At 40.9% G+C, this 26909-nt stretch overlaps 1 protein-coding gene across 11 annotated transcripts in view; it reads left to right on the top strand.

Moving 5' to 3' along the window:
* The window catches only part of RYR3 (ryanodine receptor 3), a 978540-nt gene that overhangs the window by 646053 nt on the left and 305578 nt on the right, over window positions 1-26909 (top strand). For all 11 annotated transcript variants that reach the window (XM_077263521.1, XM_077263512.1, XM_077263503.1 and 8 more), the window contains 8 exons: window positions 2460-2535; window positions 5187-5310; window positions 9984-10099; window positions 11802-11869; window positions 16248-16369; window positions 16875-16924; window positions 21024-21084; window positions 24456-24694. In XM_077263521.1, the coding sequence (XP_077119636.1) occupies window positions 2460-2535; window positions 5187-5310; window positions 9984-10099; window positions 11802-11869; window positions 16248-16369; window positions 16875-16924; window positions 21024-21084; window positions 24456-24694 (856 nt within the window). The remainder of the gene's footprint in view (window positions 1-2459; window positions 2536-5186; window positions 5311-9983; window positions 10100-11801; window positions 11870-16247; window positions 16370-16874; window positions 16925-21023; window positions 21085-24455; window positions 24695-26909) is intronic.

Genomic DNA, 26909 nt, shown 5'->3' with positions numbered 1-26909 from the left:
TGGTTGGTCGAGGCCTGGCGGCAGACTGTGCCCGTCGCTGATTGGTCGAGGCAACCTTTATGACATCATCGTCGCCATGCTGTGTCCGTCTCTGATTGGTCGAGGCCTGGCGGCCTCGACCAATCAGAGACGCAGGATTTCCAGGACAGACAGAAAGACAGACAGACAGACAGACAGACAGACAGACGGAAAAACCCTTAGACAATTATATATATAGATATAGACTAGATTGTGGCCCGATTCTAACGCATCGGGTATTCTAGAATATGCATGTCCCCGTAGTATATGGACAATGACGATTCCAGAATTCGCGGCAGACTGTGCCCGTCGCTGATTGGTCGAGGCAACCTTTATGACATCATCGTCGCCATGGCAACCATTATGACATCTACGTCGATACTGTGCCCGTCGCTGATTGGTCGAGGAGAATATATATATAGATGGGATAATGTAGCACACTTAATTACATCAGGTGATCAATAAGTGTTAGATACAGTGGTACATATAGTACTCCCAATGTCCAGGTTTATCACCTATGGGTGTGTATACATCCCCTCTCCTTATTAATAAATCAATGCACCTATTATCCACTTTCTTGCATTGTCTCAAATAGCTGTAAATGTGCAGCCATTTGAATTGCTAAGCACATACTTAATGAGCGCTACTGCCTAATGTCTCTATTCTTTTGCACTATGCCTTTAAAGTTGTCAGTATTGTCCATTTTAGAGTGGTTTGAGCTGCATGAATCAACTGACTGATTCCCTTTAATGATATGCATACTGTATATGCATATAATGAAATAATGGAAAACATTTTTTTAAAACATCTTGATTTATGCAGTATCAAGTAGGAGCGCCTCGTTCAGAAATAAATGCCTAACTTGGCTTTTATCATTGAGGTTATTACTGGTTGTCTGAGAAATGTTCTGCTACACTGAATGTCTTGGGAACGAAAGTCATTAAGACCCACTGCTAGCAGCTCCATTTGCAGTTGCCGACCAATGAACGCCTAGATGTGCTCGATGGGAGACAAGTCTGGAGATGTTGCAACACATATTTGCACACTCAGTCCATGTAGGCTGGTCATAGAAGAATGAATAATATGCTGCCTGGCATTGTCTTATTGAAAAACTGCTCCTGGTAAACTTTCACATTGCCTTTGTAGTCTTCAGACCAATCTCTAGCTATCATTGCATCCAAGACAAAAGTGGAACTCATTCCTGAAGAGGATAGACCTCCATTCTAGCCTCCATTGCTATTCTGATATTCACCATGATAACATCTGCGAGCATTGACGTAAATTCAATGGACACCTGTTCCTGGACAATCTGGCTCATAGTCCAATGATGTGCAAACACCCTCTGATGGTTTGTGTAGACAAAGCTTGATGCCCCATTCTTTGAAGCTGATGAGACTACGTGGGAAATCCCATGAGGAGGCCTTCAAGAGGGAATGTCACACTGGTCCTACTCCCGGAATTATGATGTGGGCCGGCATAATTTTCCATAGTTGCATGCCTCTAGTCTTCATTCTAGGTGCACTAATAGCTCGGTGTTATATTGATTTGGTCATGGAACAGCTATTTCTCCAAAGTGTTCCTGGAGCCATTTTTCTACAACACAACACCAAGACGTATGTAGCTCATGCTACTGTGAGCAGCCGTCATGGTCTAAATGTGCTACCATGGCTTGCAATGTCTTTGGAGTTGCCTCCCATCGACACATCTGGGACATGATGCTGCTGATGATTTGCCCAAGTACATTCAGCATGGTAGAACAGAGGACACTGTCTTTCCCTTGCAATTATATATAAAGATTACAAATTACCTGAAGGATGAACTTCAATGTCTCAATACAGCACTGATGCTGAAAAATTAATTATTATTTAAAGGCAGACTTGGATTTAGAGCAAACTAAGTTCCAGGCTTTATAATCTTAGCCCAAGTAAGAAAGTGAGAGAAGAGATGTGACTGATTGATGTCAATCTCAGGATCCAATTGTCATACGATATCACAGAACTGACAAAAACACCTGAGTTGCAATTGTGAAGCCTTTCACTTGGGAGCCTGTAGATTAAACCGCTCTTAATTAGGGATGTGTCAAATGGCTGTATAACTCGGATGAGGAACACAGCGCAATGCTCAGACTGGCCATCGTCTCTTCAGGACCCTAGTGTCACAGCATGTATTACTATGTAGCCGTCGCACTCAGGTCAGGCCAGTCTGACCATTGTGAGCAATGCACTGAGGTCCTCGTCCAAGTTGTACAGACATCTGGATCTTCCCTTATGAGAATCAATTTACTCATGATTTTCTTTCATTCGCTAAAACTGAACCCTAAAGTAATTTTCCAATACATCCTAAAGCCAAAGTTGGGAAAAGCCAAATCAGGTGAAAAACATATTTTTTTCCTTTATCCTCTAGTTTTGTTTGATGTATCGTTTTGATATGATTTTGTACAGGGGATGGTAGAAGTGATGGCGGAAAACTACCATAACATCTGGGCTAAAAAGAAGAAGATGGAGTTGGAAAGTAAAGGTATGTGATATGGAGATAGAATTGTCTTGTGTTTACTCTCTTTAAGATGTTCAAGGTGCACATGTACATGTGGTCCTTATCAGACATATGTAACTGAGAGTAAAACAATGCTTAAAAACTCTACAGTAAGTAAATAAGTGGTAACACACTTAAAATACATAGGCACTTTGTTGCCATTTTTTGTCAACCCCTTCCCACTGCTGCCAATTTCCAATTTTTTTATTTTCACTCTTTCTTCCCCTTCATCCAAGAGGTATAACTTTTTTAATTTTCCATCTACAAAGCCATATGAGGGCTTGCTTTTTGTAGGACAAATTGTACTTTTGCATTACACCATTAATTTCATTAATTTTATCATGTGATGCTCTGAAAAGCAGGAAAAAATTCCAAGTTAACATTGAAATTACAAAAAGTTCCACAATTGTTTTTTTTTGTGTGTGTGTGTTTCTTTTGAGGGGGGCAGTTTTTTAATATGTTCACTCTACAGTAAAGCCGACCTGGCAATATAGGCCTGTATGATTATGTAGTTACCAAACATGTATTATTTTGGGGGTTTAAGTGGTGAAAAAAATGGAAATGTATAAAAAATATTTATATTTTTCTTGTGTCCCATTTTCCGAGATCTGTAACGTTTTTATTTTTGGTCAATGGAGGTCTCTGCTTATTTTTCCCATACTGAGACTGAACTTACATTTCGTGTAGATGCAATGTTTTGATTGCAATAAAAAACAATAATGACAGTGTTGCAGCCGGCGAAAAAACATACTTCTGGCATTTTGATTTTTTCTCATTATGATTGGATTAATTTATTTTATGTTTTGATAGGTTGTACATTTAGGGTATGTGCACACGCTGCAGATTTTGCTGTGGATCCTCAGCGGTTTCCCATGCATTTGCAGTACCATGTAAAGCTATGGGAAATGAAATCCGCAGTGCACATGCTGCGGAAAAAAACGCGCTGAAACGCAGCGGTTTATTTTCCGCAGCATGTCAATTCTTTGTGCAGATTCCACTGCGGGTTTACACCTGCTCCAATAGAAATCTGCAGGTGAAAACCCGCAGAGGAAACCGCAATAGAAACCGCGATAAATCCGCAGTAAAAACCGCAGCGGTTTTACACTGCGGATTTATCAAATCCACTGCGGAAAATTCCGCAATGGAATCCGCAGCATGTGCACAAGCCCTTACAGATATAGCGATACCAAATATGTTTTATTTCTTTATTTTTATTGGGGGAAAAAAGGGGCTGGTTTGAACTTTTATATTTTTGTTTCCTTTTTTAAAAAACTTTTTCTCACTTTTTGCTGTATTTGTTAGTCTCCTATGGGGACTTGAACCTGCGATCACCTGATTGCTTCTGCTATACACAGCAGTGTAACATTATTGCTGTGCATATAGAAAATGATGGTCTTCAATGAGTGCCAGCTACAGGCTGGCTTTCACAGGAGTACCTTCATGATGAGCATGGAGGTCTTCAGCAGAGCTCCGGCTGTCATAGCAACTCATCAGTGCCCGGCAATCACGTCACATGCGTGCCGATTGGTGCATAGAATCAAGCACCCCTGCTGGAGCACATTAAATGCTGCTGTTAGATATTGACAGCAGTATTTACCAGGTTAACAGCCATGGGTGAAGCAGAGTCAGATGATGGTTTGAGAGATTTGATAAAGATAGGGACCATCCTAATTATTTACACCTTCTTGTGGTGGGATGGCTTTTACGCTTTTTTGATTAAAAAAAAAGTAAATCAAGTACCCTATATTTTTTCATGTGTTGCTATTTATTTACTTACTGCAGTGTTTCTACTCATTGTTTTTATTCTAGGTTTTATTTCTTAAGGTACCTTCACACGAAACGACATTATAACGATATCGCTAGCAATCCGTGACGTTGCAGCGTCCTCGCTAAGCGATATCGTTTCGTTTGACACGCAGCAGCGATCAGGATCCTGCTGTGATGTCGCTGGTCGCTGAATAAAGTCCAGAACTTTATTTGGTCGTCCGATCGCTGTGTATCGTTGTGTTTGAAAGCAAAAGCAACGATACCAGCGATATTTTACACTGGTAACCAGGGTAAACATCGGGTTACTAAGCGCAGGGCCGCGCTTAGTTACCCGATGTTTACCCTGGTTACTAGCGTAAAATGTAAAAAAAACAAACAGCACATACTCACATTGCGTCCCCTGCAGTCTGCTTCCTCCTCTGACTCAGCGCCGCAAAGTGAAAGTGAAAGCAGCACAGCGGTGACGTCACCGCTCTGCTCTCACTGTACGGCGCTCAGTCAGTCAGGAAGTGGACGCAGGGGGACGTGAATGTAAGTATGTGCTGTTTGTTTTTTTTAGATTTTACGCTGGTAACCAGGGTAAACATCGGGTTACTAAGCGCGGCCCTGCGCTTAGTTACCCGATGTTTACCCTGGTTACCAGGGGACCTCGGCATAGTTGATCGCTGGAGAGCGGTCTGTGTGACAGCTCTCCAGCGACCAAACAGCGACGCTGCAGCGATCGACATCGTTGTCGCTATCGCTGCAGCGTCGCTTCGTGTGAAGGTACCTTTAGTGATAATATCCTGCAGGATACACTACTTAGTTCCTCAATATATGGCAAAAAAAATTGACATGAACAACTGCATGCTAATAAAACTTTTCTGCAGGTGCTGGCAGTCATCCATTGTTGGTGCCTTATGATACACTAACAGCAAAAGAAAAAGCCCGGGATCGTGAGAAAGCTCAAGAACTCTTCAAATTCTTACAAGTGAATGGATATGCGATATCCAGGTAAAACATCATTCCCAGATAACAGAATATACATCTCTGGCAAAAATTAAGAGACCACCATATCAAAACCCTGTTATGGGCAGCCCGATCTCCAGACCTGAACCCCGTTGAAAACCTCTGGAACGTAATCAAGAGGATGATGGAAAGTCACAAGCCATCAAACAAAGAACAACTGCTTACATGCACCAGGAGCAGTGTGAAAGACTGGTGGAAAGCATGCCAAGACGCATGAAAGCTTGATTAAAAATCATGGTTATTCCACAAAATATTGATTTCTGAACTCTTCCTGAGTTGAAACATTAGTATTGTTGTTTCTAAATGATTATGAACTTGCTTTCTTTGCATTACCTGAGGTCTGAAAGCACTGGCTTTTTGTTTAATTTTGACCATTTCTCCTTTTCGGAAAAAAAATACAAAGTTTATTGTTTGGAAATTCGGAGACATGTTGTCAGAGGTTTATAGAATAAAAGGACAATTTACATTTTACTCCAAAATATACCTATAAAGAGAAAAATCAGACAGACTGAACATTTCGCAGTGGTCTCTTAATTTTTGCCAGAGCTGTATATGTTTGTAATGCTGTCAGCATGAGAAAAAGCTGGATCTGCACATCCTATAAAAATATAGAATATTTTATTTTTATGCTCGCTCTCTCTCTCTTTCTCTCTCTCTATATATATATAGAGAGAGAGATGTATATGATGTGATGCCATTTTCCTGGTGATGAATTGAAAGTGCATGAAGTTGTCAACATGCAAGACTTTAGAGTTAGCCAAAATGCTTTTGAATATAGCATTAGAGAACTGCCTGACTGACTTAGGATCATTGTCTTGCTGGAATTTCCAGCCCCTTCCTACATTTGCTTTACCATGTGGCAGCATTACGTTCTCTAGTATATCCTTGTGCGTGGTAGCATTCCTATTTCCATCAATTCTATGCAGAGGGCCAACGGCAGATACAGAAAAGCAGCCCCAAATCATGACATTGCCACCACCATGCTTCACTGTAGGTGTTTGGTACCTTACATCAATACGTTTTCCAATTGGGCAGTGTATTTACCGCTTGCCATCCCTACCAAACAGAATGAACTTAGATTCATCCGACCACAACACCTTAGACCAATCTGTTTCTTTTCCATTGGCTGTGTTTTTTGACAAACTCAAGTCGGACCTTCCTGTTCTTTGCTGAGATGAAAGGCTTCTTGACTGGAACTTGTGTTCATAGCCTTAGCACCACAGTTTGGCAACTCACTTTGACCCCATATTCTTTCTTCATTTCGTGTGAAATGTGTACAGCACTTCTATGGACATCAGATACTGACTTTTACGTAACAATGTGATCAACTTTGGATGAAGTTTTCCATGGTCGTCCACTTCTAGGTTTGTCAGCTGTTCCATAACTTTATTTTTCTTTAATCATTATATGCCGCCTCACCAACACCGGAGCTCCTGCAACCCCCAACCTACTGTCTCCTTCCCCATAATCCTGCAGAATGTAAGCCCGCAAGCCCTCTGTATCAGTCTGTCATTGTAAGTTTGTATACTGTAAGTGATATCTGTAACTTGTATGTAACCCCTTCTCATGTACAGCACCATGGAATCAATGGTGCTTTATAAATAAATAATAATAATAATAATAATAATGTGTGACACTTGACTCTAAGAGCCGTTGACTTCCATAGCTCCCTCTTTTTGGCTTTTGCCTATCCTCACTCTCAGAATAATAAGCTTCCCAGCATCCGGGGATAAATTTGTCTTTGTCTTTGACATGTTTTAAATGAAAAGCACGTAACCAAAAAAAATAAATAAAAGTTTTAGGCAAACTTCAACTACCCATATCAAAATATGCAAAACATTTGGCCAAATAAATGTTTAAAACTAACACATAAAAGGATAAACAATGTCAGATTCAATTTCCATTCTTATAGCTTCCGGTTTATTAAAATCACCAGGAAATGACATCACAACAACCAGACAGAAGTATTCACACTTTTTTTTACAAATTCAATACTTTTAGTCCATGCTGTATAGGTATATATATATATATATATATATATATATATATATATATATATATACAGTATATATACACACACACACACACACACACACACAGATATGTATATAAAGAACACAACAGTAAAATTTATAAATACAAATAAAATATATGTTTATACGTATATAAGGACTTGATCATTGACTGTTGTATAGCTATCTTCAGGGGAATCCATGTAAACATGCCCTTCTGCGTGTAAAAGTTAATTTAGATGGGCTGATGAGCATTGAGCGACTATATAGAAGTCGAATTGTTCTCATTTAGTATCCTGTCTGCACAGGCCGACGAGTTCTGATGGGAACAGAACAGGCATTAATATGATGATTCCATCCACATACATCTCTATATTTATGCCAGCATAAACAATCCAGTCACACAATGAACAGGCGTTTTGCTCGTTCATGATTGCACAATCCAGTATCTAATAATAATAATAATAATCTTTATTTATATAGCGCCAACATATTCCGCAGCGCTTTACAGTTTAACAGTTTCAAACAACAATCATAGGTAACAATGTTAACAATACAGTAATAAAGCAAAACAAGACGACCCTGCTCGTGAGAGCTTACAATCTACAATGAGGTGGGGAGATACAAAGTACAGGAGCTTATTTACAATGATGTATTTACAATGATGGTCCAGCCATCTTCAGGGGGTGGGGGGTAGATGGGGATAGTGAATGGGCTACACACACACACAAACATAAAATGACCTTGATTAGTTAATGTGGTAGGCAGCTCTGAACAAATGTGTTTTGAGGGAGCGCCTAAAACTATGCAAGTTGTGGATGGTCCTAATATCTTGTGGTAGAGCATTCCAGAGGATTGGCGCAGCACGGGAGAAGTCTTGGAGTCGGGAGTGGGAGGTACGGATTAGTGCAGAGGTTAGTCGAAAGTCATTTGCAGAGCGCAGCAGTCGGCTAGGCCGATAGACAGAAATGAGGGAGGAGATGTATGGGGGTGCCACACTGTGGAGAGCTTTGTGGGTGAGAACAAGAACTTTGAATTGTATCCTGTAATGAATGGGCAGCCAGTGTAATGACTGGCGAAGAGCGGACACGTCCGAGTAACGATTAGCCAGATGGACAACCCTGGCTGCTGCATTAAGGATGGACTGGAGAGGGGAAAGTCGAGTAAGGGGGAGGCCAATTAATAGAGCATTGCAGTAGTCCAGGCGGGAGTGGATCAGGCCAAAAGGAGAAAAATTCAGAGCAATGATTTATAAAACAAACTTTAATTGCCATAAATAGTACAAAAATATATATCAAAACATTACATTATTTAATGACTAGAGCACAGGATGAATGTCCCAGGAATGCTGGAAAAGCGCCCATCCCCCCACTCCCCCAGATGTAAATACCCTTGTAATGGTATGCATAACGAAAAGCACCTACACTATCCAACCAAGGTCACCCCAAAACAGTGGGATTCTATAGTAATGCCATGAAAGTATGGTGGTGGAAAGAGGGTGCTAGCACTTACCACTACACAGAGGTAGGAGGGGGCGGTCGGACGATGGTCCCCAACGCACGTTTCGTGGCCACCAGTGCCACTTCCTCAGGGAGTGGATCAGGGCAACAGTGAGGGTTTTTGTTGTCTCCATGGTAAGAAAAGGGCGGATTCTAGAGATGTTCTTTAGGTGTAAGCGGCACGAGCGGGCAAGAGATTGTATATGGGATGTGAAGGAGAGATCGGAGTCAAACAAAACACCCAGACAGCATGCCTGCTGCCGGGGTGTTAATATAATGCCACCCACGGAGAGGGAAATGTCAGATTTAGGGAGGTTAGTAGAAGGCGGGAGCAGAAGAAGTTCAGTTTTGGAGAGGTTGAGTTTCAGATAGAGAGCGGACATGATGTTGGAGACTGCGGACAGACAGTCAGTGGCGTTCTGTAGTACAGTGGGGGTAAGGTCAGTATCTGTGAATGTTTGATCACAGAACCCCCACCCTTGTAAATGAACCAGAAACCACAGGGTGATATGGCCACATTATCTTTTTTTAATATGGCTCATGCATTTTATGTGTGTGTTCTTTCAGAAATGTATAAAGTAATAATGTGGGATCCACTTTTATGGAGCCACCCGCTGATTTACTGATTTGATCAGAGCGGAGAGCAGACACAACCTCTCTCTTTGGACCCAACATGTTAATTATCGTAATTACATAAAAAGTCCTTTACCCCCTGGACACTGTACAGTGCTTCATATTCCCTGACATGGCACTTCATGGTAATGAACTCTTGCTGCTGGGTCAAAAGTAACAACTGATTAATTAGGGAACACTTCTAACAACACTGGAATGTCCAAAGTATACAAGAAATATGGTAAAAAAAAATCTATATATAGGAAATAACAATTCCTAAATATAATGTTTTTTGAAATGTTGCTTTTATCTTTGAAAATGCTCTGATAATAACCAGCACACTGCAGAGAACTGCACTTTTCCTTCAGACAGATTGCAAACACAGGATCCAATAAAATCCATCAGCAAATTTTTATTAATGTAGAAAAATGAAAGGTCGCAATGTCATTTTACCTGATTTATTAATAAAATATTTTTTGTTTATTGAACTTTTCTTAACTGAATCGTGATGGTAACTATTTTTTCTTTTGTTCAGAGGCTTAAAAGATATGGAACTAGATGCATCTTCTATGGAGAAAAGATTTGCCTTTAAGTTTCTGAAGAAAGTTCTGCATTATGTGGATTCTGCACAGGAATTTATTGCACATTTAGGTAAAGTTAGAAGAATTAATATAAATGTTAAATCATAGGTAATGCTTCAAAATTCGTTTATTTCTACGTGTTCTAGGTATATTGTTATTGCTGAGACATGTTGACTGCATTCATTGATGTGTTTTTACTTGTGCTTATATATTAATACAAAAAAGACCAATACAAATATGATATCCACAGATAAAATTCACAATATAAACTGTATACATTATTACACTGATCTCTTAGACCTGATTGGACTGTTGTAATTACTGTAAAAAATAAGATAGTATTGCAGAGAATAACTTTAAACTTTCAAAAAGGATTTTGTAGCCATTCTGGCATAGATTTCCAAAGTAATACTGCGGGCTCATCAGCTCTTAAGAAATCTATTTACTAATATATACAGCTTACATTGTGAAATCTGGTGACAGGTCATCTTTAAAGGGAGTTACTATTTTTAAAAAAAGTATATATTGGTGTCAGGTTAGATTTTTGATTAATTTGATTCTTTGTAATGAATTTGATCAATAGAAGTGTTCTCCTATAGCTTCTCTGTAACTGGACAGGAGACAGTGATTATATTGATAGGACATTTTAGTAACATAGTAGGGTCAAACAAAACCCATCTACATCACCCATAATCCTGCATTATTGCTGTGGGGAAAGGCATAACATTTCCTAGTGGTGGACACGAATTGCATCTTTTAGTTAAAAAAAGTACAACACCACTCCAAATATGGCAAATACAGGGTGGGCCATTTATATGGATACACCTAAATAAAATGGGAATTGCTTCAGATGCTGCACATCTCGTATTGTAAGGCAATTGTCTATGCTGTGAAGATACGGGATGTGCAGCATCTGAAACAACGGATACTGGAAGCCCGTGCTAGCATTTCTTCTGTGGTGTTGCTATCAGTGTGTCAAGAGTGGGAGAAGAGGGTTGCATTGACAATCCAACACAATGGGCAGCACTTTGAACACATTTTATAAGTGGTCATAAACTTGTAAATAACTCATGAAAGAATAAAGTTACGTTAAACCAAGCACCATTGTTTTTCTTGTGAAATTCTCAATAAGTTTGATGTGTGCACATGACCATCTTCCCATTGGAAAAAATAAAGTTGCATCCAAAATGGCCGACTTCAAAATGGCCACCATGGTCACCACCCATCTTGAAAAGTTTTCCCCCTCCCATATACTAATGTGCCACAAACAGGAAGTTGATATCACCAACCATTCCCATTTTATGTGTATCTATAAATATCCAAACCCTGTATATATAAATGGCCAACCCTGTACTGTAGAATGAATGAATCTTTAGCAATCTATCACATATAATTTATTATACTTCTTCCTCTTGGAGAAAATATGAATGCTGCAGCTGATCAGTAGCCACTGATTGCCTGCAGCATTCACCAGATGCCCTGCCGGATGTTCATCGCAGCAGACCAGTGGTGACGGTGGAGTTGAGTACAGAGGAGTAGTGCTGGTCTGGGAGGCGAGTACAGTTTTTATTTGTTATTTTCTCCTTTCTGGACACATTAATATAGGGTTGTCTAGAAATGAATAGAGATGCCCTAAAGGGTAAAATGTAAAAATAGTTAAAAGTTACTAATGCACAAGTCTGTCTTGTCTGGAATGGGATGGATAAGTGCATAGTACATTCTGATATCTTGAGGTTTCTAATTTTTTTTAATTAATGTTTCCTGCTGTACAGAAGCTGTTGTGGGCAGTGGAAAATCAGAGAGGTCACCACATGAGCAGGAAATCAAGTTTTTTGCTAAAGTAAGTTCCAGCAAAGAATTTAGTTTATTTTATTAGAGCTTCGTTATATTGTCTAGTTTCTTATTTAATGTGCCAGGTATGTAGAACTTATAGTGCATATTAGTATTTTTTTTCTTCATTTACTGCACTGATTTGTAATTAATTTAATGGGAACCTGTTAGAAAAATTTTGCCCCTCTAAACCAATACCTGAGTGCTCTGCTCGCTTATCAAAAGTGCTGTTTGTAGCCTAGTCTGATAGGAAACAAACTAATGCCTGCGCATATGAGGATGATTTTTATTTTGTAGTCAAGGAGGTGTAGACTGTTCTGAGAGACATCAATATGGCTGCATTCTAAGGGTGCTTTCACAACGCATCGGTTGCAAAACAGGATTTGGATGTATGCGCCAACGGGGCCATAGACTATAATGATGCCGGCAGGGTGAACGTGAGCTCTGCCGTGCATCATTTTGGGGAGTGTACGCCTACTGCAGGTGGACACTCAGACATAGACTGCTTCTGGGTGAGCGCCTCCGGCAGGTATACACGCCGAAAATTATGACGGCAGAGCTCATATTAGCTCTGCTGGCACCATTATAGTCTATGGCCCCTTTGACGTATACGTCCGAATGGTTACTCTTCAAAATTTACTATTAAAGCCATGAAAATTACTACAATGAAATACACACCACAAGAACCTGCAGCATACCACACCTTGGGGAAACACTTTAGAAAAATGTATGGATAGGGGTAGCTAATCCTCTGCTCACGAGGTGAATAAAATACACAGAAAATGCAATTGCAGTATATTGCAAAGTTGCTACAGCTTACATTTAATATTTAAAAATAAATAAAACTTTACAAATATTGAATGAAATAAAAGCTGATCACCATATCTGGCTAGCATCTCCTTGACCACTCAGGACTAGAGGTGATCAAATCGATTTGATGCAAATAAAACTCAAAAAAGTTTTTATGAAATTCGCAGGTACCGGCAAATTTACACAATGTGCGATTCAAGTCACAGGAGTCTTAAAAAAAAAATGTTCAGGATCTTTTTACACATTGCAGAAGATTTCATCAGTCAAAGAAGGCTCACATGACCTCAGGCACAATGGATCCACAATAATGCCTTGCTGTAATCACATCACATGATCTAGCACAGCCAATCAGAAGGAACTATTACAGCCTTTATTAAAGCTGAGGAAGGCAATGCAGCAGCCATTTTAGGGTGATTTTAGGATAGTGAGAGTTTGTCAGAGCTCACATCTCAGCAAGAGAGGTAAGAAGAAAAAACCCTAAAACACTAGACAATACTTCAGATAATAATGTTAGGTATAACTGAAGTACTGAGGATTATGTGTATTAATAATCTGTGAATAATACAGAGATTCAATTGTTGCCAGACTCAGTGTGGTTGACCAGTTGTATGTTATAATTACACATTTTTTTCCTTCACTAATATTGCACTGGAAAGCAAAAACAAGACAGCACAATATTTTTTGCTGGAAATGAAATCTGAAATCCGTGTCAAGACATTATCTTGATTGTCACGAGTGACTACTGAGTTTTGCACGTATTTAAGCATTTATCTACAACTGTATCCACAGCCTGCGTTTTGCAAAAAAAATGGGGTTTTTTTGCATTTTTTTACTACACCCCTCACTTAAACTGTGACCAGTTGTAGGTGATGAATAACCTAGCATTTCTTATTTTGTCATTTTGGGAAAAGGGTTGAATTTTGTAAAACGAAAAAAAAAATTACTTTTTTTATATGTAGACATTTAACTGTGCATATTTGTTTTCCTAGTTCAATTTGGCAACTGTACACGCCACCCCTATATTGTTGCCTGCTGCCACATTTTGCTTTCTGTATGTTTGCCTACCTACCTAGCATTTCTTGTTACGTTCCTTTTGGCAATTAGGTTAGAAAAGATTGTCAATAGTTAATTATAGTGTTGTTAAAAATGTATCTATGGTAGAGGAAAAAGGGGGCGATGGATGGGGTAGTGTAAAAAAAAAAAATACCACGGCTAAAAATGTGGGACCTGCTAGCAACAGTAGAAGAACCACCACTAGCTACCTAAAGCATACTACGATTGACTACCACCTTTGCCTCCAGCGGAGCATCTTGTGGAATGCATGGCACAATTCATTCGTCTCAGTCACAGAAGTATGATGTTACCACTAACAGCGACACCATCAGTTTGAGTCCATAATAATTAGAATAATGTTTGGATGTTTATTTTTTTTTTAAATTTGGAAGAAAATGAGTACTGTATTTTCTGGCGTATAAGACTACTTTTTAACCCCTGAAAATCTTCTTAAAAGTCGGGGGTCGTCTTATACGCCGGGTGCCGTCTTGTACGCCGAGTGCAGACACCAATGTGTATATGGTGGGTGGGGGGGAGTGGTCCCGATGACGAAGAGGGGGCGTCTCACAGGAAAGTGTGAGTGGAGTATGCCCCATTACCTCATTGTAGCTGCAGCATGGGGTCTCTGTGCTGGGGAGAGGCGGCAGCTGCTGCTCCTCTTTGTGCCGCATGGGTGCTGTGCTGTGGGGCGGTGGCCGCCGCCGCTCCCCAGCACCCCACACTGCAGCTACAATGAGGTAATGGGGGATACTCCACTCACACTTTCCTGTGCGATGCCCCCTCTTCGTCATCAGGACCACTCCCCCCCAAAAGGCACATTAGTCACCGGCCCTATAAGACGATATACGGTATATAAGAAGACCCCCGACTTTTAAGAAGATTTTATATTTTAACTGGAAAAGTTGGGGGATCGTCTTATACGCCCAGTCGTCTTATATGCCGGAAAATACGGGTAGTTTGTCAGTGAACTGTATTATTAAATGGGCTGCTGGCTACTACTGAGGAAACCTCTGAGGGTTATACACATCTTGTTAGGGCAATGGGAACACCCATGATTTGTGGTTAATTGTTTGCTGCAAATCATAATTTTTGAGGCGAAATTTGCAGAACCTGGTGAATTTGAATCTCAAAAGATCTGATCATCTCTAATTAGGGACTCCTTTCATACTGATATCCATCTGCCCTACAAGACTTTATAAGGCCTCTTTCACACGTCAGTGTCTCCGGTATGTGTACTGACAGTTTTCTCACATACCGGAGACACTGACACACGTAGACCCATTCAAATGAATGGGTCTATGCACATGTCTCCGTGTTTTCACGGACCGTGTGTCCATGTGCAAAACACGGAGACATGTCCGTGTTTCTCCAGCAGCACGTACAGCAGTACGTCCTGCACACGTGCACACGGAGAACAGTATGCACTCTCCTCCGTGTGCACGTACCGCCCGCAGGAGAGACAGTGCTACAGTAAGCGCTGTCCCCCCCGTTGTGGTGCTGAAGGCGGCATTCATCTCTTCTCCCCGCAGGACAGAAGAGATGAAAGATCAAGTTTTTTTTTCTTTTTTGTTAAAAATAAAGTTGCTGGGACCTCCCGCCTCCCATCCCCAGTGCGCCGCCCGGCCCCTTGTAGAGAAATACTCACGCAGCTCCCGCGATGTCTCCTCTCTCCTCTCAGCGCCGGCCCCTTGTCCTGTGTGAGCAGTCACGTGGGACCGCTCACTACAGTGAGGAATATGCGCATATTCCTCACTGTAATGAGCGGTCCCACGTGACCGCTCACACAGGACAGGCTGCCGGCACTGAGAGGAGAGAGGAGACATCGCGGGAGCTGGGTGAGTATTTCTTCTGCAAGGGGCCGGGGGGCGCACTGGGGATGGGAGGCAGGAGGTCCCAGCAACCTTATTTTTAACAAAAAAGAAAAAAAACTTGACCTTTCATTTCTTCTCTCCTGCGGGGAGAAGAGATGAATGCCGCCTTCAGCACCACAGCGGGGGGGACAGCGCTTAGTGTAGCGCTGTCTCTCCTGCACGGTCCGTGTGGTCCTCAGACGGCACACGGGCGGCACACGGATGCCGCACGTGTGCCACACTTATGTGCCACGTGAGCACACGGACACATGGACACGGATAACTCCGGTACCGATTTCTCCGGTACCGGAATTATCTGGACGTGTGAAAGAGGCCTAAAATGGGGTTGTCACGTGCAGTTGTTATCAAGATTAGGGGCAGACATTCCATAAAAGCAGACCATTTATCTGACATGGAAATACTGAGAGGGGGCTTAGTACTAGTTATTCAAACTCTCCTAGTATTAGGTAGCAAGATGTTGAGAAAAACTTGTTTCTTCAAATGAGCTCCATGGTTAAGAACTAGGGGGTAGAGAATTTGCTCAAGGATCATGAAAAGGGTTGCAGGGGTAAAAGTACACTATGCCCTTCTACCCTGGTTTTTTGTTTGGTTTTGACCTGTTTACTATCTACTCCATTGCTAATGATTTAAAGTTGCTTGTGTTTTATGTTGCAGGTTCTCTTACCTCTGGTTGACCAGTACTTTAAAAATCACTGCCTGTACTTTCTGTCTTCCCCAATTAAAACTCTGAGCAGCAGTGGGTATGCATCCAACAAAGAGAAAGAGATGGTGGCAAGGTAAGTAGGAAGCATTTATGTTTTATTTTGTTAATTACAAAACAAAATGTATGTTCATCTCGTATTGGAATATATATTTTTAGAAGTGCTCTTGGTTATTGCCAAAGTATTATCAACCTAAAGTCAAGTCAGATTGCTATTGTTTCTCTGTATGAAAATATATTAATTTATTCACATAGTTTATCATGTTTTCAACAATTTTATTTGACATATTTGTGAATTCTATGTGTAAGCCTCCATTTTACTCACTCTCATTAAAGGCCTTCTGGAGCAAATCACAAGTTGTTTGCATAGAGCTGTCTTGCTAAATCTTTCATAGTTCCATGTCTTACTGTATGACAGTTTCCATTAAGTGATAATAAATGCAGTACTATGTGGTATCTGTATGTACGTATGGCTTTTGCACGTCTGTGTCTTACCAATTTCAGTATTATTCTTTGCATCTTTTTCCTAACTTGTTACCATTTTTTTCTCATTTCCTCTGTACTTCTCCCTGTCACTTCAGTCTGTTCTGCAAACTGGCAGCTCTTGTAAGACATAGGATATCACTGTTTGGTAAGTCAACCTCAGTTAGGCTAGGAAAGGAATTGCAAGCAAGGGTACTCTCTATTAAATAATGCATGGAAATGGCACGTCACTTGACTTCTGTGTTGTGTGAAATAACACATGGAAATCTTAAAAAATGTATGTAAGCAGACACAAGTTCACATAATTTTATGTACAATATTATCTATAAAGGAAACTCAAAAAATTATATATGAAAATGGTTTAAGAGAATCACCACTTTTTATTATCATCATATCCTTTTTAGGTCCAAAATTCTGTGCTAATTAAATTCATAATATTCCTTTATAGGGAAAAGTGACCCACTTGTTATACAAAACTTTCAAAGTCCCTGCATAAACAGAGATTTAAAGGGAATCTGTCAGCAGGTTTTTGACAGCAGCATGATGTAGGAGCAGAGACCCTAATTTCACCGATGTGTCACTTACTGGGCTGCTTGATTTAATCCCTGTTTTCTCTTATGTAGATGTAGCAGTGGTCTGAATTCTGAGCTGTGTATAACCCCGCCCACACACCTGATTGGCAGATTCCTGTGTAAACTGTACATTGTCACCCAGCTGCCAATAGGTGTTGGGGGGTGTGGTTACACAAATTAGCGTCATTGGCCTGTACATTGTCACCCAGGTGCCAATAGGTGTTGGGGGGTGTGGTTACACAGATTAGCGTCATTGGCCTGTACATTGTCACCCAGGTGCCAATAGGTGTTGGGGGGTGTGGTTACACAGATTAGCATCATTGGCCTGTACATTGTCACCCAGGTGCCAATAGGTGTTGAGGGGGGGTGTTACACAGATTAGCATCATTGGCCTGTACTTGAGACAGAGTCCTATAGTGATAATCTCCTGCTGAAAAAACACTGATTGTATTGAAACTACAGTACACAGCCTAGTAATTGAAATATCGCTGGAATAAGACTCCCTGCCCCTACATTATGCTACTCTCAGATTAAATAGCAAAAACCAACTGACAGATTCCCTTTAAAAACATGACATTCTGACTTTTTGCAGACGCCATTAGAGAGAGATTTTATTATCGTGACCAATTTATAAATTTTATGCGAGAAACTCCTGTGCTCCCCCTAGTGGTGAGTGTGGGTGGGCAGAATGTTATGTTTGAAATGCATGTATATGCCAAGGATTTAAAGCTCTTTATCAGAAAAAATAACAGAAATCTGAATGCTAAACATGTATATAATAAGAATTAGCACAGAGTTTTAAAACCTCTTTAAATTAATGGAAAAAAGTAGTATTGAAGTGGAAATATTCTTTAAAGGGAACCTGTCATCCCAAAAATCGAAGATGAGCTGCGGCCACCAGCATCAGGGGCTTATCTACAGTATTCTGTAATGCTGTAGATAAGCCCCCGATGTAACCTGAAAGGTGAGAAAAACAGGTTATATTATACTCACCCAGGGGCGTTCCTGCTGCGGTCCGGGTCTGATGGGCGTCACGGTCCGGTCCGGGGCCTCCCATCTTCTTACAATAACGTCCTCCTCTTGTCTTCACGCCACAGCTCCGGGGCAGGCGTACATTGTCTGCCCTGTTGAGGGCAGAGCAAAGTACTGCAGTGCGCAGGTGCCAGGAAAGGTCAGAGAGGCCTGGCGCCTGCGCACTGCAGTACTTTGCTCTGCCCTCAACAGGACAGACAAAGAACGCCTGCGCCGGAACCGCAGCATGAAGACCAGAAGAGAATGTCATCGTAAGAAGATGGGAGGCCCTGGACCAGACCGCGACACCCATTGGACCTGGACAGCCCCTGGGTGAGTATAATCTAACCTCCTTTTCTCATCTTTCAGGTTACATCGGGGGCTTATCTACAGCATCTTCAATTTTTGGGGTGACAGGTTCCCTTTAAAGTGTAGGTTTTCCCAGAACATACTTTGAATATTTGAATAAGTTTTTACGGAACTGCTTGAGGGGGCTTCTGTCTTTCCGCTGACAGATGATGTTGGGACAAAAGACGGATAAGGCACGTAGGCAGTTTACTCACTGTTTACACATAAAACAAGCTCTCACAGTTTAAACACAAGCTCCGTACCTGAAGTTCTAAAAATAAGATGTCAAACATTTCTATGGCCATTTCTCTATTTATTTTTGTAATTATATTCCCATTTTATTAAATCTCAAACAACCAGGTTAACAAGGGGCATAACTATAATGGATGCAGAGGTTGCAATTGCACCCAGGCCCTTGATAGTAGAGGGGAACTCAAAAGGTCCCCTTGCCCCATATGAAAAGACTAAAGGTACCTTCACACGAAGCGACGCTGCAGCGATAGCGACAACGATGCCGATCGCTGCAGCGTCGCTGTTTGATCGCTGGGGAGCTGTCACACAGACCGCTCTCCAGCGACCAACGATGCCGAGGTCCCCGGGTAACCAGGGTAAACATCGGGTTGCTAAGCGCAGGGCCGCACTTAGTAACCGGATGTTTACCCTGGTTACCAGCGTAAAAGTAAAAAAAACAAACAGTACATGCTCACCTGCGCGTCCCCCAGCGTCTGCTTCCTGACACTGACTGAGCTCCGGCCCTAACAGCAGAGCGGTGACGTCACCGCTGTGCTTTCACTTTCACTTTAGGGCCGGCGCTCAGTAAGTGTCAGGAAGCAGACGCTGGGGGACGCGCAGGTGAGCATGTACTGTTTGTTTTTTTTACTTTTACGCTGGTAACCAGGGTAAACATCGGGTTACTAAGCGCGGCCCTGCGCTTGGTAACCCGATGTTTACCCTGGTTACCAGTGTAAAACATCGCTGGTATCGTTGCTTTTGCTTTCAAACACAACGATACACGGCGATCGGACGACCAAATAAAGTTCTGGACTTTATTCAGCGACCAGCGACATCACAGCAGGATCCTGATCGCTGCTGCGTGTCAAACTAAACGATATCGCTAGCGAGGACGCTGCAACATCACGGATCGCTAGCGATATCGTTACAAAGTCGTTTCGTGTGAAGGTACCTTAATAATATTAAAGACCTGTAATAGTTGAGACCTTTGTTGGAGATTTTGCATTGGGCCCATATGCTTCAAGTTATGGTACTGCCCTTAAAGGGATTTTGTCACCAGGGTTTTGCTACCTCGTCTAAGAGCAGCATAGTGTAGGAAAAGAGATGCTTATTCTAGCAATGTGCCACAGAGTTTTTAGATGTAGCATGTAGCAGAGCTCTGAAATCTGAAGTCGACCACACCACAGCTTTCTGTATACATTATTCTTTTGGGAGTGATCTGCTTATCACAGTAGGAGGTGTAGTTGGACCATGGCTCACAGGAGCATCAGTCCAGGCAGTGATAATCTCCTTCTGATAAAGCACTCACTGTATTGAACCAACAGCCCACAGCTTAATAAGTGTCGCATCTCTGGAATCAGTGTCTTGGCCCTTACCTCATGCTGCCCTCAGATTAAATAACATAAACCTGCTGACAGATTCATTTTAACTGTTTAAGAGGTTTTCAATTATTGTCACCTCTTTAAACCATTTTACATTTTGTAATCCTAAAGAACTGCATCACGTGCAACTAAAGTCAATAGACGTGAAAGATTAATTCAGTTAGTGTCCCGCGATGCCATGCTTTCTTTCAGATACTAACTGATCATAAGAGAAAGACATCTCACTCTTTTATCTTGGCTCAGAAGGTCCCACAATTTAGAAATGGGGTTTCCAAAAGGGATAACTCATTAATGCACCTTTTTTAAGTTGTTTTGTTTCTTTACATCTTTTCAGTTCCCAGCATGCTTAGCTTTTTGTTCCTAGCAGTAAAGATCACAGTTGCCCAAAATCTAGATTTCATAGGTTCCTCTAAGTAAATCGCGAGATTAGAATTGTACTTTTCTTACTTCTAGTTTGAGCAATCACAGCTAGTAAGTTAGTAAGTAATAAGTAGAGACCTGTCCTGTAGGTACCGTACCATAGTACATCATCACTGTTGTGTATGTTTCATATCCTTTCTAATACTGCATGTCACCAGTGCGCCATTGTCACGTGTATCAAATGCAAGATTGACACAGTAGCCAGTGCAAACACATGTAATTAACATGGTCTATTGACGTCTATGTGTGCCCTAATATGTTTACTCTCATCCCTTTACTGCAGGAAGTGACTCTGCCACCATGGTGAGCTGTCTGCACATTCTGGCTCAGACACTCGACACACGGTACTTTTATGAGTTTTTATTCCAGTTTGTTCTGACTTTATATTCTGTTTCATCTCTGACAATGAGCAGCATAGGTTACATGAAAATGATCCTGTTTTCCAGCACACACTGGAAGAAGTGTACACTAGATAAAGATTCTCACACTTTTAGGCATGGGTTAATTAAAGGTAGTACATGGATGTATACTCTTTCAGTGCCCCCACGGATCCAGCGCTGTTCACTCTGGAGGTCTCTGCTTCTTCTGAAAGTAGGGTGTGCAACATTCGGAGGTCTCAGCAGTCTGGTGACTAGAAGAACACATCATCGGATATTTCTATGATGATGTGCTCTGCTTGACTTCTGGAATAGAAGTGGCTTCCAGTGCCGTTGGTGACTTCTATAGCGATCTGCACTGGATCCACGAAGATGCTTGGAGGTGGATATGCCTCCTATAATTATTTTAATCAATCGATGCGTAAAAAAAATTAATTTACTCTTGGACAACGTCTGTTAAATAAGAGCATCAGTGTAAAAGTCTGATAGAGGTTACATTAGTATTTAAAAGTACACCAACAAAACTGTTCTCAAAAAATAGTTAATTTTTTTTTTAGTACCGCAGCTATGCACTTTCTAATACCCTAAACGTGCAGATTAACCCTACATCTGCACGCTAATAGCATTATCTGACATGACAGGTTTCCTTTAAGAGAAACAGTAAGTTCCTTATTTTCAGTTCCTATGTTTGCTACTTTCGGGGCTTTATTAAGTGTGGGTCCAATTGTTTAACACGTGAGAGTTCACTCTATGAACCTCACCGGAGATCTGCTGACTTTATAGGCAGCTGGTCATTTGAATGTAATATTACATCAGCCATTGCAGGGAAAAAAGCCTGATTAGCTGTACTTTCCGCTTGCAAAACTAGCTGTTTGCAAAGGGCATCTGATTTTAAAGGTTATCGCAGAAAGAACAACCACTTTAAAGAAAACATATTTGCTGCTAATTTGAGTATACTGGGTTTTTATAGAACTGTGCTTAAAGAAGCACTCCCAACAAAGTTTTTATCTTCTTAATATATCGCAGTCATCATATTATACAGCACTGTGTACTTACAATTGCTCATTTTGCCTTTCTTCTCAGATAATTCTTCACTTTTCTCTGTTCTATCTAGAAACAGGAAGTCTCTTGTCCCTGCATTTATTATCCCCCTCTGACTTGTGCAGAGAAAATTTACCTCCTGTTCCTACCTAGGTCAGGATTCAGCTAGTAATTTTTTTTATCACATGATGTGATAGACCTAATGGAAAACAGAAGAATTAGCTGAGTAGAAAGGCAAAATGAGTAATTGTAAGTACACAGTGTCATATGTAAGTACACAGTGACATACAGTATATATATAATATGATGAATCAATATAGTAAGAGGATAATAACTTTGATGGGAGCTATTCTTTCATTCAGAAGTCTCAACGTTTTTCCTAAAAAAAATTTTGGCACTTTTCACCTAGCATTATAATATTATACAGTCGACTTGAAAGACGATTATGTTGCTATGTGTTTGTGTTGTCTTGTATAGAAAAAACTATTTTAAATAACCTTGTAAAATGTAATGATTAAAGCGAACCTATCACCAGAAAAAAACACTATTAACCTGCAGCTATGGGGTTAACCTGCAGGTTTATAGTGTTACTAACCTGCCCAGCAGCATTCTGGTTTCAGTCATTGAGGCTGCGTCGGCACTGGTTCAGTCACCACTTTGAGTATAGACAGCGGTGGCTATAACCGCGTCCCTGGCCCTGACTAACATTGGCTCTGCAGTAGGGCCAGCTATCAATCGGGGCCGTGGGTGCAGTTGCAGACGCTGCTCGGTATACTCAGAACGGTGACTAACCCCGCTCCAGCGCCACCTCTGTGACTGACCCGTGACTGAAACCGGAACGCTGCCAGGGGGAATAAAGTTCATTTTCAACCCACAGTGTTCGGCTACGTACAGGCGCTGGGCAGGTTATTAACACTATTAACCTGCAGATTATCCCCACGTCTGTAGGTTAATAGAGTTTAAAGGTTCCCTTTAATGTAGACACACCGTATAATTCTCTATAACCTTTCAGCCAACAGATACGTCACCCATTAGCCTTAGACACACTGTCAAATTAGCTTACCCAATGAATTACCCTATGTTTACGAGCAATGACCTGTGTCAATGGTGCTAAAATGTTCCTGATTGAATGTTTTTTTCTTATTCTCACGTCTCTCAATATTATTGGTAAGCAATATGAGAACATTCATTGAGCTTGTTTATAAGCAGTTTTTGGTCTCTAGTCACTACAAGCTCAGTGTTGAATAACAATTGGCCACAAATTTCCTACATATAATGGTGTCCTTCCTTTCCTTTCCTGTTAGGATTAGCAGTTTGTAAAAACAAGCCATGTTTTGCGATACTCTGTCACAAGATGTTTATTCTCTAGAGTTTACATGTGAAGGATATTGGATTATGTCAAGAGATGACTAGCTAATTGCAGTAATATATTTCATTAGATTTTTAAGAAATTAGAGTCCTTACCAAATTCTACAAAGGTAAGGTTGGATTTATCTGTAAGGCAATGTAAATGTTATGTATTACTGTATAATGTTCACGTGGTTATACGGTATAATCAATCAATAGTAGAAAATAAGCAGCTTTATAATATATCTTAAAAGGGAAAATAGCTTATTTCACATCCTAGGCTGATAATTTATTCTCAGTTCTGGGGTAAAATCTGTTTTCTGTGAAGATAGATGTTTACATTACTGAGATAGGAGATGACGGTTGGTGCTTTTAAAGTTCTATGGAGAGGGGATGGGGGATGAGGAGCAGAGGCAGACATAGACATTCTGCTGCAAGTTCTCCTGGAATGGCAGTTACAGTTCTTCATGGAATTTTATGAGCACTAACTGTCATCTCCTATCTCATTAATGGGGAAATCTGTTTTCACTGAAGACAGATTTTGCCCTTGAATTGAGAATTTTAATTTCAAGAATGAAAGATTAGTCCAGAAGGAGAAAAAAGTGGATTTCTTTAGTAAGATGTATTAAAAGTTTCTTATTTTTGCATGTATTATTAATTTATTAAAAAAATTAAAATAAAAGCCTTTACACGTTGACTGGATAATTTTATGCAGACAGTGTGCCACTCTCTCACTGTCTGTGTTTTGTGTCTGATGTTGCAGATTAATAGCATTAGTTTCAATGTAGCTGAGCTACAATACCAGATACCGCCCACCAATAAGAGTGGCACTATTTCTTGTTAAAAAAAAAAAAAACGTAAATATGTCTTGAGCATTAATTGAATGGCTTGTTAATTGTATTTAAAAATTCTGTGTTTTAAATGTAGCGTGCCTGTTTGTTCCCATTTAGCACAGTGATGAAGTCTGGTTCTGAGCTGGTAAAAGCTGGCGTAAGAGCTTTCTTTGAAAATGCTGCTGAAGATTTAGAAAAGACCTTGGAAAATTTAAAGCTTGGAAAATTCACTCATTCAAGAACTCAGATGAAGGGTGTCTCTCAAAATATAAACTATACGACAGTGGCTCTTCTTCCAATCCTGACCTCCATTTTTGAACACGTGGCTCGTCATCAATTTGGTGTTGATTTGTTGTGTAAGTTTTTTACCATCAAGATTTCTGCAAGGTCAGAAAAAAATGAAGATTAAATGGGTTCTCTGAGAGAGAAAAGAAAAAATTAAGTAACTAAAGAAAATGACATAACGAAATTCCTAAATACCTTTATTTAGCATGTTTGTCCATGAAGGTAATCACTATGAATTTTAAATGGCCGCCATTTTGTTAATTCAATAGAAACCTATCCTAGAATGTTAGTAGGACAGGCATCTGTTAGCATGTGCAGTGGGAAATTCTTCTCCTGTAACCAGGAGAAGAGCTACACCACATACTGTCAAGCTATCATCAGCTCACAGCAGCTGATCAGCATTCAAAAAGACATGGTAGACTGCATTGTTAGCGGCCTCTTCTTACCTCAGCACCAGTGTATGTCCAATATTAGATCAGATAGACAGGGTGGACAGCTGTGTGAGCAGCCTCTTACCTCAGCTCTCCTGGTATCTCCAGTATTAAATCAGATAGGCATGATGGACAGCAGTGCGAGCAGCCTCTTTTTACCTCAGCACCCCAGGTATCTCCAGTATTAGATCAGATAGACAGGGTGGACAGCAGTGTGAGCAGCCTCTTACCTCAGCACCTCTGGTATCTCCAGTATTAAATCAGATAGGCATGATGGACAGCAGTGTGAGCAGCCTCTTTTTACCTCAGCACCCAAAGTATCTCCAGTATTATATCTGTTTGACAGGGTGGACAGCAGTGTGAGCAGCCTCTTCTTACCTCAGCACCCATGGTATCTCTAGTATTAAATCAGATAGGCATGATGGACAGCAGTGCAAGCAGCCTCTTCTTACCTCAGCACCCCTGGTATCTCTAGTATTAGATCAAATAGTCAGGGTGGACAGCAGTGCGAGCAGCCTCTTTTTACCTCAGCACCCAAAGTATCTCCAGTATTAGATCAGATAGACAGGGTGGACAGCAGTGTGAGCAGCCTCTTCTTACCTCAGCACCCATGGTATCTCTAGTATTAAATTAGATAGGCATGATGGACAGCAGTGCTAGCAGCCTCTTCTTACCTCAGCACCCCTGGTATCTCCAGTATTAGATCAGATAGACAGGGTGGACAGCAGTGTGAGCAGCCTCTTCTTACCTCAGCACCCATGGTATCTCTAGTATTAAATCAGATAGGCATGATGGACAGCAGTGTGAGCAGCCTCTTCTTACCTCAGTACCCCTGGTATCTCCAGTATTAGATCAGATAGACAGGGTGGACAGCAGTGTGAGCAGCCTCTTCTTACCTCAGCATCCCTGGTATCTCCAGTATTAGATCAGATAGACAGGGTGGGCAGCAGTGTGAGCAAACTCTTCTTACCTCAGCATCCCTGGTATCTCCAGTATTAGATTAGATAGACAGGGTGGACAGCAGTGTGAGCAGCCTCTTCTTACCTCAGCATCCCTGGTATCTCCAATATTAGATCAGATAGACAGGGTGGACAGCAGTGTGAGCAGCCTCTTCTTACCTCAGCACCCCTGGTATCTCCAATATTAGATCAGATAGACAGGGTGGACAGCAGTGTGAGCAGCCTCTTCTTACCTCAGCACCCCTGGTATCTCCAGAATTAGGTCGGATAGACCGCAGTTTGAGCATCCCCTTTTACCTCAGCATCCCTGGTAACTCTAATATTAGTTCTGATAGACAAGGGTGACAGCAGAGTGAACAGTCCCTACTTACTTCAGCACCCCTGGTATCTCCAGTATTAGATCAGATAGACAGGGTGGACAGCAGTGCGAGCAGTCTCTTCTTACCTCAGCATCCCTGGTATCTCCAGTATTTCTATAGTGATTATCTACTATAAGTGACATTTGCTTTTTGAAGGTTTTTAGCTATTTATTTTTAATTATATTGCCTTTCAGTTATTTTAAGACCTAGAGAACCCCTTTAAAGTTTACCATATTAGCTAGATGTCTAATCTTGAGAATGAAGGTATCCAGATGTTTTACATGTGCCATCATCTTACAGTATAATCTATGATTAATACCTCTGGCAATAATGGGGATTGGGAACCTTCATTATTGGGACTTTGGGGATCCTGTGTAAGCGTTTTAAAAATACTTTGTTGGAAACCCACTTTCAACTTTTTCCTAATGACTATCCCCTTTTAATTACTAAAGTAGTCACTTAGTCACATAGATTAGTTATTCTCTTCACTGACCCACATTGGCAAACAGCCACACATTTTTTTTTTTTAAAGAAAAT

The sequence above is a fragment of the Ranitomeya variabilis genome, chromosome 1 (genome assembly GCF_051348905.1).
Source record: "Ranitomeya variabilis isolate aRanVar5 chromosome 1, aRanVar5.hap1, whole genome shotgun sequence".
NCBI classification, from domain to species: Eukaryota; Metazoa; Chordata; class Amphibia; order Anura; family Dendrobatidae; genus Ranitomeya; species Ranitomeya variabilis.
Note: the sequence above shows the minus strand (reverse complement) of the source record. Positions and strands in the feature narration are given on the sequence as shown.